This window comes from Denticeps clupeoides, unplaced genomic scaffold (assembly GCF_900700375.1).
Source record: "Denticeps clupeoides unplaced genomic scaffold, fDenClu1.1, whole genome shotgun sequence".
Classification (NCBI taxonomy): domain Eukaryota; kingdom Metazoa; phylum Chordata; class Actinopteri; order Clupeiformes; family Denticipitidae; genus Denticeps; species Denticeps clupeoides.
Genome location: NW_021630036.1, coordinates 498,173 through 516,844, shown reverse-complemented (window position 1 = coordinate 516,844; position 18,672 = coordinate 498,173). Strand labels below are relative to the sequence as shown.

At 49.2% G+C, this 18,672-nt stretch overlaps 2 protein-coding genes across 2 annotated transcripts; one reads left to right on the top strand and one right to left on the bottom strand.

The window, feature by feature from the left end:
- Nucleotides 1-315: 315 nt before the first annotated feature.
- LOC114781171 (transcription initiation factor TFIID subunit 4B-like) lies at nt 316-5,220 on the bottom strand. The gene is made up of 15 exons (XM_028967901.1): nt 5,124-5,220; nt 4,803-5,056; nt 4,102-4,695; nt 3,771-3,884; nt 3,556-3,678; nt 3,366-3,455; nt 2,675-2,782; nt 2,317-2,422; nt 1,946-2,000; nt 1,682-1,851; nt 1,479-1,609; nt 1,262-1,387; nt 1,129-1,185; nt 889-996; nt 316-800 (listed from the first exon to the last, which is right to left on the bottom strand). The coding sequence occupies exons 1-15, from the start codon at nt 5,218-5,220 to the stop codon at nt 678-680; spliced, it is 2,256 nt and encodes a 751-aa protein (XP_028823734.1). The 3' UTR covers nt 316-677.
- A 4,301-nt stretch (nt 5,221-9,521) lies between these two features.
- Nucleotides 9,522-17,589, top strand: LOC114781143 (protein-glutamine gamma-glutamyltransferase K-like). The gene is made up of 14 exons (XM_028967858.1): nt 9,522-9,617; nt 10,551-10,784; nt 10,992-11,183; nt 12,586-12,837; nt 12,926-13,044; nt 14,073-14,180; nt 14,364-14,541; nt 14,621-14,759; nt 14,879-15,071; nt 15,243-15,396; nt 15,486-15,770; nt 15,890-16,050; nt 16,703-16,839; nt 16,913-17,589. Coding segments are annotated over exons 1-14 (2,298 nt in total). The 5' UTR covers nt 9,522-9,616; the 3' UTR covers nt 17,058-17,589.
- Nucleotides 17,590-18,672: the final 1,083 nt, after the last annotated feature.

Genomic DNA, 18,672 nt, shown 5'->3' with positions numbered 1-18,672 from the left:
GGACACGTACAAAAACCGAGCCGCACGAACATGCGCACGCGCGAGGGGCAGCGGGCGCGACTTCTTCCTTCTCAATTTCAGCTACCGGCAACGCGAACAGGCGACTCGCACACAATAGTAGCCTGGTGTGTAACACACTCACCTGTGAACCAGAAGACCCAGGTTCAAACCCCACTTACTACCATCGTGTCCCTCAGCGGGACACTTAACCCCGAGTGTCTCCAGGGGGGGACTGTCCCTGTAATTACTGGGTGGTAGTAGCCTAGCGGGTAACACACTGACCTACAAACCAGATGTCCCGGGTTCAAACCCCACTTACCACCATGATGTCCCTGAGCAGGACACTTAACCCTGTAAGTGTCCCTGTAACTACTGACTAGTTCGCTCTGGATAAGGGCGTCTGGTGAATGCTGGAAATGTAAATTAGTTCTATGGAGACCACGGTGGCGTCCCGGTTGTCCCGAGACGTGCAGAAGAAGACGGCGCTACAAACTCATATTAGCTGCAGATTCACATTCTTATTCAAAACGAAAACAGGTCCGTCAAAAAACTACTGACGTAATACAGACTCCATCAAAACAACAACAATAATAATAATAATAAATCATACATTTCATATTTCCCCAAAAAGAAAATTCCCAGCATGGCGAGGAAGTGTGTGTGTGTGTGTGTGTGTGTTACAGCAGCGCTCTGTACAGTGTGAGTGAGTGTGAGAGGGTGTGGTCATGTTCCATGCAGAAGATCAGGTCCCTCAGGGTCACGCGTGTCACACTCGCCGCGCTCCTCTGACCTGCACACACCTGCGAACAGAAGGGACTGAAGGTCCCAGGCGGGCGGTGTGTGTGTGTGTGTGTGTGTGTGTGTGTGCGCGTGTGTGCGCACGCTCACCTCGTGCGCGACGCCATCTAGTGGGCGTTTCCGGCGAGGGCCGATCGCGGCCAGCGCCGTGAGGTCGGCCTGCCGCTGCTGAGCTGCAGCTGCCTCCAGCTGCTGCATCTGAGGGAGGAAGAGGAGCAGGAGCTGTAGAGACCTCCACCACCGCCACCACCGCCTCCACCACCACCACCGCCTCCACCACCACCGCCTCCACCGCCGCGGTTCCACCAGGTTCTGCAGACGGACACCCACCTCTTTAGCTCGCTGCTTCAGGCGCGCGTGTTCAGGATCTTCTCTGCTGGAGCGAATCTGGAACCCCCGGCAAGAGACTCAGCGTCCTGGTCACGGATTCTCGGCACCATTACCGGCCCGGGGACGCGGTTACCTTGGCGACGCGCAGCAGCTCCTCCTTCTCCTCCTCCTCCCGCCTCTGTTTCTGCAGACGCTCCACCTGCTCCAGGAAGCGCAGCTGAGCTCGAACGTGATTGGTCTGCCTGTACCGCCAATCGTCCTGCAGAGCAACACACACACACACACAAAAAAAGCGGTGTGTGTTGTGTGTGTGAGAGAGAGAGAGAGGAGAAGTGTGTGTGCGCGCGAACCTTTAACTGTGCAAGCCGGTGGCGTGCGGTGTGTGTGAGTTTCTCCAGAAGGTCTCGGAGTCTCTCCTGAGTGGCATCAGAGATCAGTCCAACGACCTCTGAACACACACTGATCACGCCGAGCGGGAGAGCTACACACACACACACACTAGAAACAGACTTTCCACACTTTTTGTAGAGTGTGTGTGTGTGTGTGTTTTTACCCATGTGAAGGACGCGTTTCTGTAAGTTGCTGCTCGACAGGAACGGTTCTTCACTGCAGGACCGGATCACCGAACCGACCGTCTCACAGCCTGTTGCTAGGATACGTGCCCTCTCCTCGCTCACACTGACACCCGCCATGGACGCCACATCATTCAGGTCATCGTCATCGCTAAACAAGCAAAAAACGAAGATGAAGTCAAACAACACACACACACACACAGGGCAAAAAAAACAAAACAAAACACACACAACCGTTAATTTACCGAAACGACGTGCCAGCGCTGTCTTTAAAGCTGCGAGTGTGAATGACCGACACACCTGCATACACAGAGAGAGAGAGTGAGAGAAAGTGTGAGTGTGTGAGCGAGAACAAGTGAGAAAGATTGAGAGAGTGAGAGAGGTGAAAGTGTGAGAGAGAAAGAGAGAGTGTGAGATAGGGAGAGAGTGTGAGTGAGAGAGAGGTGAGTATGTGAGAGAGATAGGGAGAGAGTGTGAGAGAAAGAGTGAGAGAGTGAGAGAGAAAGAGTGTGAGAGAGAGAGAGTGTGAGAGAGAAAGAGAGTGAGAAAGAGAGAGTGAGAGAGATAGAGAGAGTGTGTGTTTGACCGCCGTCTCTCCTCTCCCACATGCAGCTACCTGACTTGTCTGCAGAAGACGACCTGGAAGCGTTGCAGCTCTGAGTAGGAAGGGTGGTGCAGGATGACGATGACGATGAAGTCACATTAGGCTTGATGACGCCACACTGTGAAGTTATTGTAATTGTGAGTCACTGCAGCAGAGCACACGGTAAAATGTGTCCTCTGTATTTAACTGTCACCCTTGGTGACAGTGGGGACCATGACAGGCGCCCGGGGAGCAGCGTGTGGGGACGGGACCTTGGTGGCTTGGGACTCGAACCGGCAACCCTCAGATTACAGGTCCGCTTCCCGACCCGCCAGGCCAACTCTGCCACTTTTACACCAAATGCATCCATGTGCATGAATTCAGAGTTTACCAGCGAGGAGGTTTTACAGGGCGTGGCGGGCGTGGCAGGCGTCTGGTCACACTGCTGGATGAAGAGTTGGGGGTTGGGGGTGAACTGGCGCACGGCTGGGAGGGATTTCTGCTGGGGAACCGAGAGCCACATCAGCACCACAGAGGGAAATGGACGCTGCCACACATGGGCGTGTCACGTATCATCAGGACAAACAAGTAGGGTGTGTGAGAGCTGTCAATCATGCCTACATGCTCCTCCCATTTTAAAACTGCCTATAAAATCATCATTCTGGGTGTGGGGTGTAGTAGCCTAGTGTGTAACACACTCACCTATAAACCAGAAGACCCAGGTTCAAACCCCACTTACTACCATCGTGTCCCTGAGCAGGACACTTAACCCTGAGTGTCTCCAGGGGGGGACTGTCCCTGTAACTACTGACTGTAACCCTGAGTGTCTCCAGGGGGGGACTGTCCCTGTAACTACTGACTGTAACCCTGAGTGTCTCCAGGGGGGGACTGTCCCTGTAACTACTGACTGTAACCCTGAGTGTCTCCAGGGGGGGACTGTCCCTGTAACTACTGACTGTAACTCTGGATAAGGGCGTCTGGTAAATGCTGTAAATGTAACTGCGCGGGTGTTTATTCCCTGAACCGTTTTGAAATGGCGTAACGGCGTTATTCAAATCGCGAGTGTCACGGCCTACTGTCACCTTCAGGAACGGCACCAGGTACGGCTGTGGAGAGGAGCGGAGCTCAGAGTAAAGACGATCCGTAAACTCCTCGACCTGGATGTTCCCCTCCTACACACACACACACACAGACACACACACACACACGGGTTTCAGGGGAGACGGAACTGAACGCTTCTGTCTGGTACGGTGTGGTGCGTGGTTTTGGTACCAGGAGGCTCTTGACGAGCGCCCGGACATTTTTGGCCATGTCCGCGGAGTGACCGCCACTTGATGCCAGTTTCATCAGCGTCACCAGGAAACTTTTACACTTCTTCACGTTCTCCAGCGTCTCCTGCACACACCAGCAGACCACAAATGCATGTATTTTACGTATTTATACGGAGCTCAGCCAACCACTGTACACGGTGGCACAGCTGCACTCACCGTAGTGACAGTAACTGGGGGAGTGGCTTTGATTTTGGGCACATTCGCGATGAGTAGTCGGGGGGCGGGGCCAAGTGTTTTATTAATGGGAGGGACTGCTGATGTGGTAAGAGTCTTAAAAAGGAAAAAAACATTAGTCAGGAGCAACCCGAGCACGGAATCAATATTAAAATCATAATAATAAAAATAAAATCAATATTAAAATCATAATAATAAACATTAAAAACAATATTAAGCACCTCCTGCAGAACTCTCTTTATGTTGAATTATTATAGAATATATATTTCAACAGAACTGTAATAAAACCAAAACCAACTGCAGCTGGACTTGCCTTGAGGACCACAGGTCCTGTGCTGCTGGACACCTTCTGCAAATTGGGCACCGCACTGGAGCTGGTCTTCAGCATCGTGGTCACCACCGTGGAGCCGGACTTCACAACAGTGGGCACCACCGTGGAGATGGTCTTCACATCAGCGGGGACCACTGTGGAGATGGTCTTCACACCAGCGGGCACCACCGTGGAGATGGTCTTCACACCAACGGGCACCACCGTGGAGATGGTCTTCACACCAGCGGGCACTACCGTGGAGATGGTCTTCACACCAGCGGGCACTACCGTGGAGATGGTCTTCACACCAGCGGGCACTACCGTGGAGCCCGACGTCACACCAGCGGGCACCATTGTGGAGATGGTCTTCACACCAGCGGGCACCATTGTGGAGATGGTCTTCACACCAGCGGGCACTACCGTGGAGATGGTCTTCACACCAGTGGGCACCACCGTGGAGATGGTCTTCACACCAGCGGGCACAACAGGGGAGCTCGAAGTCACACCAGCGGGCACCACCGTGGAGATGGTCTTCACACCAGCGGGCACCACCGTGGAGATGGTCTTCACACCAGCGGGCACCACCGTGGAGATGGTCTTCACACCAGCGGGCACAACAGGGGAGCTCGAAGTCACACCAGCGGGCACCACTGTGGAGATGGTCTTCACACCAGCGGGCACCACCGTGGGGCTGGACGTCACACCAGCGGGCACCACCGTGGAGGCAGAGCCGCCCTTCTGGACGTTGGCTGGAAGGGAGATCCTGATGAGGGCGGCTGCAGGAGACTGTTCAACAGAAGAACACAGTTACCGTGGAGACCACAGACCACGCCCACCTTTAATCTGGGTACCTGCGCCTGCGCAGTGGCTGGCTTGGAGGCGACGCCCTGCGCCTGCGCCAACGCCTGCTGGGACACCAACATGAGCTGCCCGCCGTCGCTGCGCACCAGCACCATGCCTGCAAAACACGCGCTGTCAGCCAGGTGACCCCGGGTGACCTGGTGACCCCGGGTGACCCCGCTCACCTGGCGGGATCTGGAAGCTCGCGGGCAGCTGCAGCGTCCGCACCGGGGCGCGCGACACCACCGGAGCCCGGTCCTCCGTCTGCTCGGCTTCTGACATGGCGGCGCGCTGACCTCTGACCCTGACCTCTGACCCTGCTTTCAGCGCCTACATTAATAATAAAGATGCACGCAACCACGTGGACAGAATAAATCTGTTTTTATTAGCTGCAGTAATGTCAGGGAGGCTAGTTGAAGTAAAGTTACGTGTTACACGGTACGTAGTGAAACGAAACAACGTTTCTCCGGAACGTTTAAACAACGTTACATACTGACATAAAGTGACCGTGTGCGACAGACAAACGGGGCTACATAACGTACAAATAGAGCAAGTGTGACATTACCAAAAAAACATGTAGACAACAACGAGACAGACAGCGATCAACACGTGGCCTGAACTGACGTCATCATTCATCACAAATCATAAAGTGATGGGAGTTGGTGACAGGCCACACTAAAAAGGGACCCGCTACCAGGGACATTATGCAGGCTATACTGTCATTTCCTTACTCGGGTGGACGCAGTACAGTAAAAATAAATATGCATCAGCTCCAGGACAAGTGGACGCAACAACGTGCGTATCGTTGTTCATTTATTATTTCTGATTATTGTGCATTTTCACAGTTTGCGTGAACTGTTTGTGAAACATTATACCGTTACAATCACAGTCTTTTTTTTTACATGACTTTTCATTTACTCTAAGGCACATTTAATTAACAAATCGCAAAAAGTCACATTTTATATTGTTAGACGGTACATAGTAAAACGAAACAACTGGTGCTACACAACGTTTAAACAACGTTACATACTGACATAACGTGCAAACGGGACACAGGCAGCGCAGGAAAAACATTTAACAAAAAACACGTAGACAACAATGAGACAGACATCACTGAACATAAATATGCAAAGTAAAATAGTGGAACGGAGCAATAATACATAATATTACTCAATAAAACAGAGCTAGTAGTGTGTGTGCGTGTGTGTGTGTGTGTGCGTGTGTGTCAGACCATGAAGGGTGGTAGTAGCCTATTGTGTAACACACTCGCCTATGAACCAGAAGACCCAGGTTCAAACCCCACTTACTACCATTGTGTCCCTGAGCAGGACACTTAACCCTGAATGTCTCCAGGGGGACTGTCCCTGTAACTACTGATTGTAAGACACTCTGGATAAGGGTCAGTTCTGGTCTGGTAAATACCGCAAATGTAAACGTGTTCAGGTGTCTGATGACTTAAACGTTGTAGTTGCAAACGTAGAAAAAAATCGCACTGCGTTATACATTAATGAGCCGATCTCATTTAAGTAACTTTTCCACAACTTTATATGTATCAGGGACACGCCCCACGGTCATCCGGGGTGGGGTCTCCTCGATCCTTCGACCGTGTGAGTCCGAACGAGTCTCGAACCGCACCTTGCCCGTAAGTGTTCAGGTCCCGTCCCTGTCCCAGTCCCGTCCCCAACTCGTCTCCAAGCTCAGTGCGACCACGCCCGCCACATGCGCACCACCTCGATGCTTTATGATGCTTTACGTGAGACCCCAAATTAATTTACGAGACTTTACACCATTTCAGAGAGAGAGAGAGAGAGAGAGAGAGATTATAAGAAAGGTTGAACCGCCATCACTCCCTCACTCGCATGTCCGTCAGCACACTTCATCCATGGGTATTAAAACAGAATCAGAATCATTTCTTGTCCCTGCGTGGGCTTGAACCAATTACACCACAGTTGTTGGGCAACAACTGGCATCACTGGCACACTGACAGAAACACCCTGGCATCGCATGCGAAACGAGTGACGTCAGCACTTTCATCGTCTGCGTTGCGACGCGTCTGCAGAGATCAGAGACGCTTCAGTCTTCGATGTATATGTACAATTCTCCTCTTTTCTCATTTCATTCCATCATGTTCCTCTCATTAGTGTTACCATGTAAGATGGTTACAGATGAATGAATGGATGCAGAAAGTAAGTGACTACGTTTGGCCCACGGGTGCGAGGCCTGGGTGCACCAAGGGAACCTGATTGTTGTTTCTGGGTCATTCTGACTGTACGTTTCTCATGGTGACTGATATCGGTGGTTCTTATGACGTCTTCACAGATCAATTTCACCTTCATGCCCATTTGGAGAAATTCAGAATGAGTGTGGTGCTGATGGGAGGTATGACGCCAGAAACAAAAACCCCGCAAAAACATGAGTAAAAATAAATATATTCTTCAGTCTATAAAGAAATGGGAAGCCAATTTGGTTTTGTCATCAACCAGTACACTACTCTACTCGGTACTTAGTGAAAATTATCCTTTTTAGTTCCACAAGTAGTGGAATTTACAAAAAGTATTTTCCCATACAGGGATCAAACCCATAACCCTTGGCGTTAATAGTATACCACCCATAATCTTGGCGTTATTAGTACCACCCATAATTATCTTGGCGTTATTACGTACCCACCCCATAAACCTTGGCGTTTATTAGTACCCCGACCCCATAAACCTTGGCGTTATTAGTACCCACCACTACCCTTGGCATTATTTAATACCACCCATAAACCTTGGCCAGTAATAGTACCACCACCCATAACCTTGGCGTTCTAGTACCACCCATAAACCTTGCATTATTAAGTACCACCCATAACCTTGGCGTTAGTTAGTACCACCCATAACCTTGGGCGTTATTAGTACCCACCACCCATAACCATTGGGTCGTTATTAGTAACCACCCATACCATTGCATTAAATATACCCACCCCTAATCTTGGCGTATTAGTACCACCCATAACCTTGGCGTTATAGTCCCCACCCATAAACCTTGGCATTAGTTAATAACCCAACCAAACCTTGGCATTAATAGTACCCACCCATAAACCTCTGGCGTTATTAGTACCCACCCATCACCTTGGCGTTAGTAGTACCGACCCCATAACCCTTGGCGTTATGAGTACCACCCATAACCTTGGCGTTTATTAGTACCACCCATAACCTTGGCAGTTATAGTACCACCCATAAATCCTTGGCATTAATTAGTACCACCCATAATCCTTGGCGTTATGTACCACCCATTAACATGGCTAGTACCACCCATAACCTTGGCATTATTATACCACCCCATACCTTGGCATTATAGTACCACCCATAACCTTGACGTTTATTAAGTACCACCCATAACCTTGCGTCTATTAGTAACACCCATAACCTTGGCGTTATTAGTACCCACCCATAAACATTGGCGTTATAGTACCACCCCATAACATTGCGTTATTAGTACCACCCCAAACCACCTTGGCCGGTAATAGTACCACCCATACCTTGGCGTAATGTCCACCCAGTACCACCCCATACACATCTTTGGCGGTTATAAATACCCACCCATAACCTGGGCGTTATTAGTACCACCCATAACCTTGGACCGTGCTTAGTACCAACCCATAACCTTGGCATTATAATACCACCCCTAACCTTGGCATTAATAGTACCACCCATACCTTGAACCTGGCGTTATTAGTACCACCCATAACCTTGGCGTTTATTAGTACCGACCCATACCTTGGCGTTATTAGTACCACCCATAACATTGGCGTTTATTAGTACCACCCATAACATTGGCGTTATTAGGTACCACCCATAACCTTGCGTTAATAGTACCCACCCATAACCTTGGCGTTAATAGGTACCCACCCATATCTTGGCGTTATTATACCACCCATAACCTTGGCGTTATTAGTACCAACCATAACATTGGCGTTATTAGTTTCACGCTCTAACCAACTGAGCTGATCAGAATTAAAATAGAATTTTCATTGACTAGAACTCAGACTTTTAATTCGACTGAAACTAGACTGGGCTAAAAAGAGCACGGATGTGACTAAGACTAAAAAAAATTAAAATGCAGCTTGACAAAAAAACCAAACTACACATACAAAGAAGACAGAAAAACACTGGTTCTGTGCACAGTTACTAGAACCTTGTCTCTTATCCAAGGTATAATGTTCATAATCTGAGAAACTGGGCCGTGCTTGTGGGTGTTCCACTGAAATTGGTTCATGATAGTTAGCTGTTTTTTAGGTCAAAGGTCACAAGTAAATAAACCAAGCAGGGATGACCTGTGGCCGAGTCAGGCTCAATCTGATTGCCTATTTCCACATGCATATTTTGGACATGAACACTGATGGATCGTGAGGTGAAGAGGAAGTGACTAGATGAATGATGAAGATCATGAGGGCGGAGTTAACAAGGCTTGTCTGCATACCGACATCACCACTTTACCAGCATGACATGCGTGACCTCATGGGAAAACGTGTGCGAATGTGAATTCTTTTTTTTTTTTTTTTTGGAGAGGGCGGGGACAGCTGCACATTTAAAAGAGGAAGGACGACTTGAAGACGGGACAGGGCACCACTCCCAGATTCCTTGAAGAGAAAAGGCATTCTTCGTGCGGAGCAGCAGGCAGCAAGCAGGCTTTCACAAGTGAGACGACCCGATTGCACACATTTAAAATGCACCAAATATGCACCTCAATTCTTCTAATTTAACATGTACAAGAGAATGGAACACTTTCTATATTCACGGTCTACACTTTCATCAGTAAATTCTTTTATGCCGTATATGTCTTTTTTTCTGGTGTGTCTTTTATTTGTCTGCTTGAGACGTGTTCAGGTTATGACTGGTGGACATTCATTTGAACGTACCTTAGCTTTTATTTCCATTTTTTTTCCACGCTTTGTCATTAAATTCTGCTGCTTATGTGTCATATTTCCCACAAGGTCATAATTATCACCGCGGTTGATGCACCTCTACGTTAGAGGAACCGAGTGTAGAGATATCGATCTACCTGAGGCGTGGCAACCTGTGTGAAGCTTTAAGACAGAGATTCCTCCCGCAAACGTGGGACATTCTTTCATGGTGATCTGTTAAATACACAAATGGAAGAACGAGGTCCACTCCCCACTTGGTGGGTGGTTCGTTTGGACACTTACAGTCGGAATGAAGGATGTGGGAAAGTAAAATGATGTTTCATGACATCTCAAAGCAGTTTGAGGGTCGACTGGCAGCATTAATAAACCAGACAACAAATTCGAAGTGAGAACAAAGTGAGAACATGAAATATGACATTTACATTTACAGCATTTACCAGACGCCCGTATCCAGAGCGACTTACAGTCAGTAGTTACAGGGACAGTCCCCCCCTGGAGACACTCAGGGTTAAGTGTCCTGCTCAGGGACACGATGGTAGTAAGTGGGGTTTGAACCTGGGTCTTCTGGTTCGTAGGCGAGTGTGTTACCCGCTAGGTTACTACCACCCTGAGCAGGTAAGACTGCTGTGTTCATCTGAGCAAACTGGCAGATGGAGAGTGGACCTTCTGTGTCTTCACCTCCTGCCCCCCTCTGTCTTTCCATCAGTGGAGACCACGTCAGCCAGAGCGCGGTCCGCTGCCGGACGCTTCCCTGATGTCACTCTGGGCTGGGAGGAGGAGCCAGACGCTGGAAAGGAGGAGGGGGAAGGGGCGTGTCGGAGATGGCTCCGCAAGATCTGCCCCTGCTGTTGCCGCCAGCCGAGCCATGACGATGGGACGGACACGGTCATCACAGTGGACGGAGGAGAAAAGCCCCCAGTTGCAGGGCTGGAACTCAGCGGTAAACCGCCGTGTTTTACTCTGTTCTTACTCGCTTAGTCAGGGTCACCGCGGCTGCCAGAGCCGATCCTGAGACGGTCACCAGTTAACATAGTGGACATACAGGGAGAGCATGTAAACTCCGCCCCGTGTGGGGTCATGTGATGTGTATTATCATTTGGTAACGTACGTTAACGACACAGTGATGATCACATGTTCCCCCTGCCAGGCCCCGCCCTCACCGTGCGATCGGTGGATCTCCTCAAGGCAAAGAAGGCACAGAACTGCAGAGAGCACCACACCGACTCTTACCACGCGGACAACCTCATCGTCCGCCGAGGGCAGCCCTTCACCATGACCCTCGACCTCTCACGACCCTACAACCCCAAAACAGACAAACTGAAGCTGGAGCTCAAGACAGGTCCGTCTCTCTCTCTCTCTCTCTCTCTCTCTCTCTCTCTCACCACATAACTCCCAGAAGGCCTAGTGCTACACGACCACACATGTCCAGTAAGGTCTGATGTGAGTTCTTCTCCTCGGATGCCCTCTGTGTGTATAAACCGTGTGTGTGTTCCACTTCATGATCCACGTGCGTCAGAGCTGGGAAATCATCATGCGCCCCCGTTCATTCATGCCCAGTCGATCTCACATGCTTCTCAGTAGAATGATTCTTTTCTACACATTAAACTCACAGCACATCATTTCCACGGTTGCCTGCATTACAAATATCTCCTGCTGGTGAGGTAACGTCGGCTCAGCGAGGAAATCGTGTCCACACATGCGTTCATATGCTTGTCAAAGACATTCAAAAGCTCCTGAGCAGCGTGAAAGTCGACATTTTTTTATCGGAACCAGCTTTGGTTGACTTCTTCTGGAAAGAATCCATCAGGTTAATAATTGATCCCATCGTCCTCTGGTCAGAAGGCGTCTTGTGAATGCGTATATGTGTGAGATTTTATCTTGCATGTGACCGAGCAGGCTAGGCGGCCTTCATGGCTGCTCTCAAAAAAAATATTTTTTCTCTGGCTTTTTGTTAAAGTCCTAGACCCTCATTTCACTTGATTTTGATGCAGTGTCAATTATAAAGTCCAGTTTATCACAGAGTCCCCCTGTTAGACACAGACAGTGTTAAATTCACCCTAGTTAGGCTGTCCTAGTTAGGGTACCGGGCCACTGTAGCCCCAATATACCACTATAACCACATATTTCAGTACCGGTCGTACAGTGCAACCGTCTGCCGCTGCTTCTGTTTGTTTTTCTCCGAGACACGAAATCAAGCGTCCAGACTACTGGCAGACCCCAGTGAAGAGACCAGCAAATAAATCCTGGTTCCTGACAACTGCTTTACAAGGACTTAGCATGAAACAAACCAGAGGGTCACCACAGCCAAATGGACCAGTAACATCATTATGGACATGTAATCTAGACCATGACACTGAATACATCCTGGACTTCTCCAACCCTACAACTGTAGGACTTATTATTATATCATCCCCAACCCTACACTGACACCATTTGCAGGCTCACTCTACCCTGGAAGGGGGTCCCTCTCTCTATCACTCCTTCCCAACGTTTCTTCCTTTCTTTTTCTCTCTCCTAGAGTTTTTTTGTGTGGAGTTTTTCCTTGTGTGCAGAAGGGTCAAGTGTGGGGGGGTGTCAACTGTAGGGCCTGTCAAAGCCCATTGAGACATACTGTATGTGATTTTGGGCTAAATAAGAAATAAATGTTGTTGTTGTTGTTGCTCTGGAATGGTGTGGATCAGAAAAAAAGAATAATTACACGTATGATTTGATAAATTTTTTTAACCTTTTGTCTACAATAGGGAAACTACCCTTGGTGTCGAAGGGCACGCACGTCATTCTCCCGTTGGTGGACGAGTTTGAAGACGACTGCTGGGAGGCCAAGATCATCAAGCAGGAGGGTGACAAGATTACACTGTCTGTCAACTCGTCCCCGACCGCCGTGATTGGACGATATGAACTCACAGTGACGGCCGAGTGCCCAGAGGGCGAGGCCACACTGCCACCCAAGCCTGATAATGACATCTACATGCTGTTCAATCCCTGGTGTGAAGGTGAGAGAGCAAAGAACCAAGAGGGGGACACCAGTGCAGATTTTCCAGAGACATTAAAAAAAAAAAAAAACATTTTTTCCTGCTTCAGGTGACCCAGTGTACATGGAAGATGAGGAGGAGAAGATGGAATATGTTCTCAATGACATGGGAAGGCTTTACTATGGAACTGAAAAGCAGATTGGAGTGAGAACATGGAACTTTGGTCAAGTAAGAGACTTTGGGCCTTATTTTCATCATGACCTCAGCCATAGACACCTTGGGACCACGTCCACTATCAACACCCACATGTAGATCTCAATTCAAGCATTCTGATCGGTGAACCAGTGGGTTTAAGAGAAAGTGATTGTTTTTGTTGTTGTGAAACACTGCAGCATGGTGACACAGTGAAATGTGTCCTCTGTATTTCACCAGTGGGCAACCATGACAGCGACCGGGGAGCAGTGTGTTGGGATGGTACCTTCATCTAGGGGACCTTCTGATTACGAGTCCACTTCCTTACAAACTTGTAGGGTTGCCAAGTTTCTCAACCCTAAATGAGGGACACGTTCTTGCAGGTGACCCTCCACGGTGCTGCAGGACTTTAGATTCTTCAATCTTCTAAGTTAAATCCGTACCGCAGATACCAACCTGAATTTTACATGGTATGGGATTGAACAGGAAATCAGTGGTATCGCTCATCTCTGGTGGAACCTGCTCCTCTGCAGATTCAGCTGCGGTGTAAAGATCCCATTCAGCAAGGCAACTGAAGCGCTGCATTATGGGATCTGTAGTTTTTGTGTTATCAGTGCTTCATATTGCCGAGCCATAATAATAGATCTATATAATTATAGTCATCCTGCCGGACACCCCTGAAATAGTCAAAAAGTCACAGCAACGTTTGTACGAGTTTTGCGTGCTTACAGGAGTTTATTATTGGCCGACGCGGCTGTGATTGGAATTCAGGACTGGAGCTGCCCTGGAAAACCACCCATATATCGAGGTGCCCTGGACAATTTGGGATGGTTGGCAACACTACCCGCTTGGTCACCACTGCCACGAATTTGGCATTAGCATAGTATAGTATATGCATGGGACAATATTTTTTACATTTACAGCATTTAGGACAGTCCCCCCCTGGAGACACTGCTCAGGGACACAATGGTAGTAAGTGGGGTTTGAACCTGGGTCTTCTGGTTCATAGGCGAGTGTGTTTTAATTCCACAGTATATAAAATCTGCTGCTACTTTCTCTCCCAGTTTGACGAGGGCATCCTGGCGGTCGGCCTGTACATTCTGGAGAAGAGTGGAACCCCTGCATCAGGATGGGGAGACCCCGTTAACGTGGTGCGAGTGGTGTCTGCCATGGTGAGCTTCTGCACTGCCACACAAACCTCTGCCGTCAACTAGAATTCTTCCTTCCTGTGATGACCTGGAGACACAGCCGGTTAACAGCAAGACCCACAATGCACTGCACTCACCATAGTCCTGAAAAGGAAACCAGCTAAAACCTGTCGGATACGTGTTCTGACCCCAGTTCCATGCTGACAGATCAACTCTCCCAACGATAGTGGGGTTCTGGAGGGAAACTGGTCCGGGAACTACGCCGATGGGACGTCACCCACAGCCTGGAGTGGCAGCGGGGACATTCTGAAGCAGTACCACCGCAGCGATGGTACGCCTGTACGATACGGCCAGTGCTGGGTCTTCTCTGGGGTTACCACCACAGGTAGGCAGTGTGTGTGTGTGTGTGTGTGTGTGTGTTTTATACACTGATGTAATGGGATGCCATTTCTTCCCTCTCTCAGTCTTGAGGTGTCTTGGAATTCCAACCCGAAGCGTCACCAACTTTAACTCTGCTCATGACACCGATGTGTCCTTGACGACAGACGTTTATTTTAATGAGAACCTGGAGCCCCTGGACAACCTGAACTCTGACTCAGTCTGGTGAGTTGACACCTGTCTTCCATGCATCATCGTTTTTACACCACCGACATTTCATGACATGACCGGAGTTGTATTACATAACCACAGCTTTCACCTCAAGCTTTTCTCATTTGTCACAGGAACTTCCACGTTTGGAATGATTGCTGGATGGCGCGTTTGGACCTGCCCCCTGGCATGGGCGGCTGGCAGGCGGTAGACTCCACCCCCCAAGAGACCAGCCAGGGGATGTTCCGCTGTGGCCCCGCCTCCGTTAACGCCATTCGTTCTGGGCTGGTCTACCTCAAATACGATGCACCCTTCGTCTTCGCTGAGGTTAGTTCCTCGCCGGTAGCCACACCCAGTCATGCAGACCTGGCTCATTTCCCATAATTATCTCATAATCCGTCACTCATGTACAGAATGTTATTGTCTGAACATTTCTCGTGCAGGGTGGTGTTCTTCTGACTCAAACCCATGAACTCTCTTTGTCTGCCTGCTGGACAGGTGAACAGTGACAAGATCTACTGGCAGAGGAAGCCCGACGGCACGTTCACTCAGATCCACATGGAGAAGAATGTAGTGGGACGCTGCATCAGCACTAAAGCTGTGGGCTCTGAGCAGCGAGCGGACATCACACACCTGTACAAACATCCAGAAGGTGACATCACGCACCACCAGCCACACCTTATCTGCATCCCAGCTGTGATCTGTCCCTCACTGTCGCTCCTTCTCCCGTCACGACATCAGGCTCAGAGGAAGAGCGCATCGCTGTGGAGACGGCCTCCCTCTACGGTTCCAAGCCAGACGTGTACACGTCTTCAGCTGCTAAGGACGTCACCGTCGAGGCCGCGCTGGAAGGGGAGGGGCCGCGGATGGGTGACGATGCTGAGCTGTCCATCTTCCTGCGCAACAGCAGCAGCGCACCACGCACCTTGACCCTCCATAGTCAGGCGACCATCATGTACTACACCGGCGTGCTGAAGGCCAACATCAGGAAAGACCAGACGCCCGTGGACCTGGAGCCTGGAGAGGGTGAGTCTATTCGACGTAGAAACGTCCAGAGAAAGACCTTTGCTTGTCCAAAATGGAACCACTCAGCCAGGCTCAGGTATTCTCTGTTGTCCATCGTTGTCCATCTGTCTGCTTTGTAGAGAAGACGCTGGAGTGGGTCCTCCCCTACCAGGACTACCAGGACCAACTGGTGGACCAGGCGGCACTGATGCTCACACTGTCAGGGAGGGTGAATGAAACCGGCCAGGTCCTGGCCACACAGTTCAGCTTCCGGTTTCGAACCCCGGACCTCACCATCACGGTGAGCTCCTCAGTCTCTCTGCATGTGGGTTTTTGTCCTCTCCAAGCATTTTGGTCTTCAGGATGTACAGACATAAACAGGTAGAAACGAGCAGTTTGATGGTCATTTGTACCGTGTAATTATTTCCCCCATGAGATGGATTTTTAGGGTTCTCAGCTCATCTCATCCCTGTCCTGTCCATACGCTGTCCTGTCCTCCCTGACCCCCAAACATGATCACTGCTGTAGAGGTGAAGGTGACGTGACTGTCATTGTGAGACACTGCAGCACAGCACACGGTGACACGTGTCCTCTGTATTTAACCGTGACAGTGGGCACCAGGACAGGCGCCCGGGGAGCAGTGTGTGGGGACGGGGACCTCAGTGGCACCTCGGCGGATTGGGATTCGAACCGGCAACCTTCTGATTACGGGGCCGCTTCCTTAACCGCTAGGACACTGCTGCTCCATTTTCTTTTTAAAGTGAAGTGAAGAAGACACTGAACTGAAATGGTCCTTTATTCGTCTTTACTGCTCTGGGCTCTTGCATGATCTGAAGGACCTGACTGCGTCCCATTTTGTCGGTGGCGGTCGACACGCCCACGTGTGTGTGTTCCCTGGTCTTGTTTACCGCTGTTGACAACAGTCATGAGACTCTCGTCCTTCTGGTCCTCAGCCTGTAGGCGATGCTGTGGTGGGAAAAGAAATGACGGCCAAGATCTCCTTCACCAACCCCCTGAAGCGCGCGCTGAAGAACGTGGTGTTCCGCGTGGAGGGCCTGGGCATCCAGAACGTGCGGCGAATTGCAGTGGGGTAGGACGGAATACAACTTCAGCCAGATACTCAAATGCACAAGCGTTTTATCGGTCTCCTCTCTGTCCTACAGCGACGTGGGAAGCAGGGCCGGCGTGACCCTGTCTGAGAAATTTATACCCAACCACGGCGGCCCACGGAAGCTTCTAGCGTCTCTGGACTGCAAGCAGCTCACACAGGTCCACGGCTTTGCCGACATCACTGTGAAGGAAAAATGAGGACGGTGATGGACGCGATTTTGGGCTGTGGAAGGAATAAATGTTGTTGGTGGCCGGACTGAATGCCCCGTTTTCAAGTCTCAATTTACTTTTGCCAAACAGTGGATATGGAGACTCAGAATTTCTAACAGCAACAACAGCCCTTAATCACATACAGTACGTCTCAAGGTGCTTTGACAAGCCCTACAGTTGACACCCCAAAACTTGACCCTTCTGTCAAGTCTCCACATATTTTTGTTTTATACGTTTCGATGTATAATTTTTTGGGGGGAAAATGTATAGTGATGTATAGTGATGCCATTTTACTATTTCACTGCTATTCATAAGTTCTTTAAAATATGACAATGGTCATCTAATAGAAGTGAGCCTGCTGGCTCTTCTCACTGTGTGAAAATTTCTTATCCACATCTTCCATGTTTGACTGTATTATTTTTGCCTTTAAATGGCCTAGTGATTTACAAAATGCATGAGAAATGGCTCTTTTGCTGTCATTTACATTGATGTGTATAAAATTCCTTCATGTATGCATTCATCCATTTATCCTCTGAAGTCACTTTATATCTATAAACAGCAGGCCAGTAACTTCTACTGACCTTTTTATATGTAGTCTATATAATTGGGTCTGTCAGGAAGACAGACCATTTATTATTGTGCTGAGAATGGCAAAAAAGAACATTAAAGAACATTAAAGACCGCCACGCGAAGACCGTCAAACGTAAAGAAACAACGGATTTGTAAAATAAAACTTACCACAGTAAAGAAGCCCCATTTTACAAATTCCATGCCCGCAGCTGTGACCAATGCCCGGACAGACCCATCAAAATTTCCCCTGGAATTTTGGCTTCTAGTATTACATTGGTCTTTTACTCTAAACCATGATTCTCTTATCTGTGTTAAAATGTTCCGTTAGTCACCATTTGTGCAGATTTTCCAGGTTGTGGTTCCGGGTTCTCAGTTCATTAGTAAATTGGAACGAACCGCACAGCCTGCAGGTTTTACACCGACTAACCGCCAGGTTCGTGCTCTTGTCTGTGGTGATCCAGCCACATGCTGCTGACCTCTGGGAAATCTCAACCAGAACCCGCACAGACAAAAGAATGAAGCCACAGGACATCAGGGCCATCAGGTTGGCGTGTCACGGGGGAATATATTTCAAACGAGTCTAACGCACACACACACACACACACACACACAAAACAAAACAAAATGAAAAAAAAATCGTCTAGCACGTAACAATTCCCCTGCATGTTCTATTCTTGACAAGTTGGGCCTTATCAAGGCTCTCAATTTTTTTAACTCACAATCTGTAGAAACTGAACGAGAATTGCTGGTGTCTTCCTCTTGTAAGTTGCTTTGGATAAAAGCATCTGCCAAGTAAAGTAAAGTAAAGTAAAGTAAAGTAAAGTTTTCACTGACCATGGCTCTACATTCTACACACACGCTCAAAAATGAATTCAGCTTTCCCTGTTCATGGACGTTTGGGATTTGACCAGAGCTGAGGAGCAAGGACGAGGGCGACCACATCCATTTCCTTAAACACTCCAGGTGTGTGTGTTTACAGGGAAGGTGTGTCTGGACACGTCTTCGTCTCCCTCGCTCTTTCTGCAGAATTTCC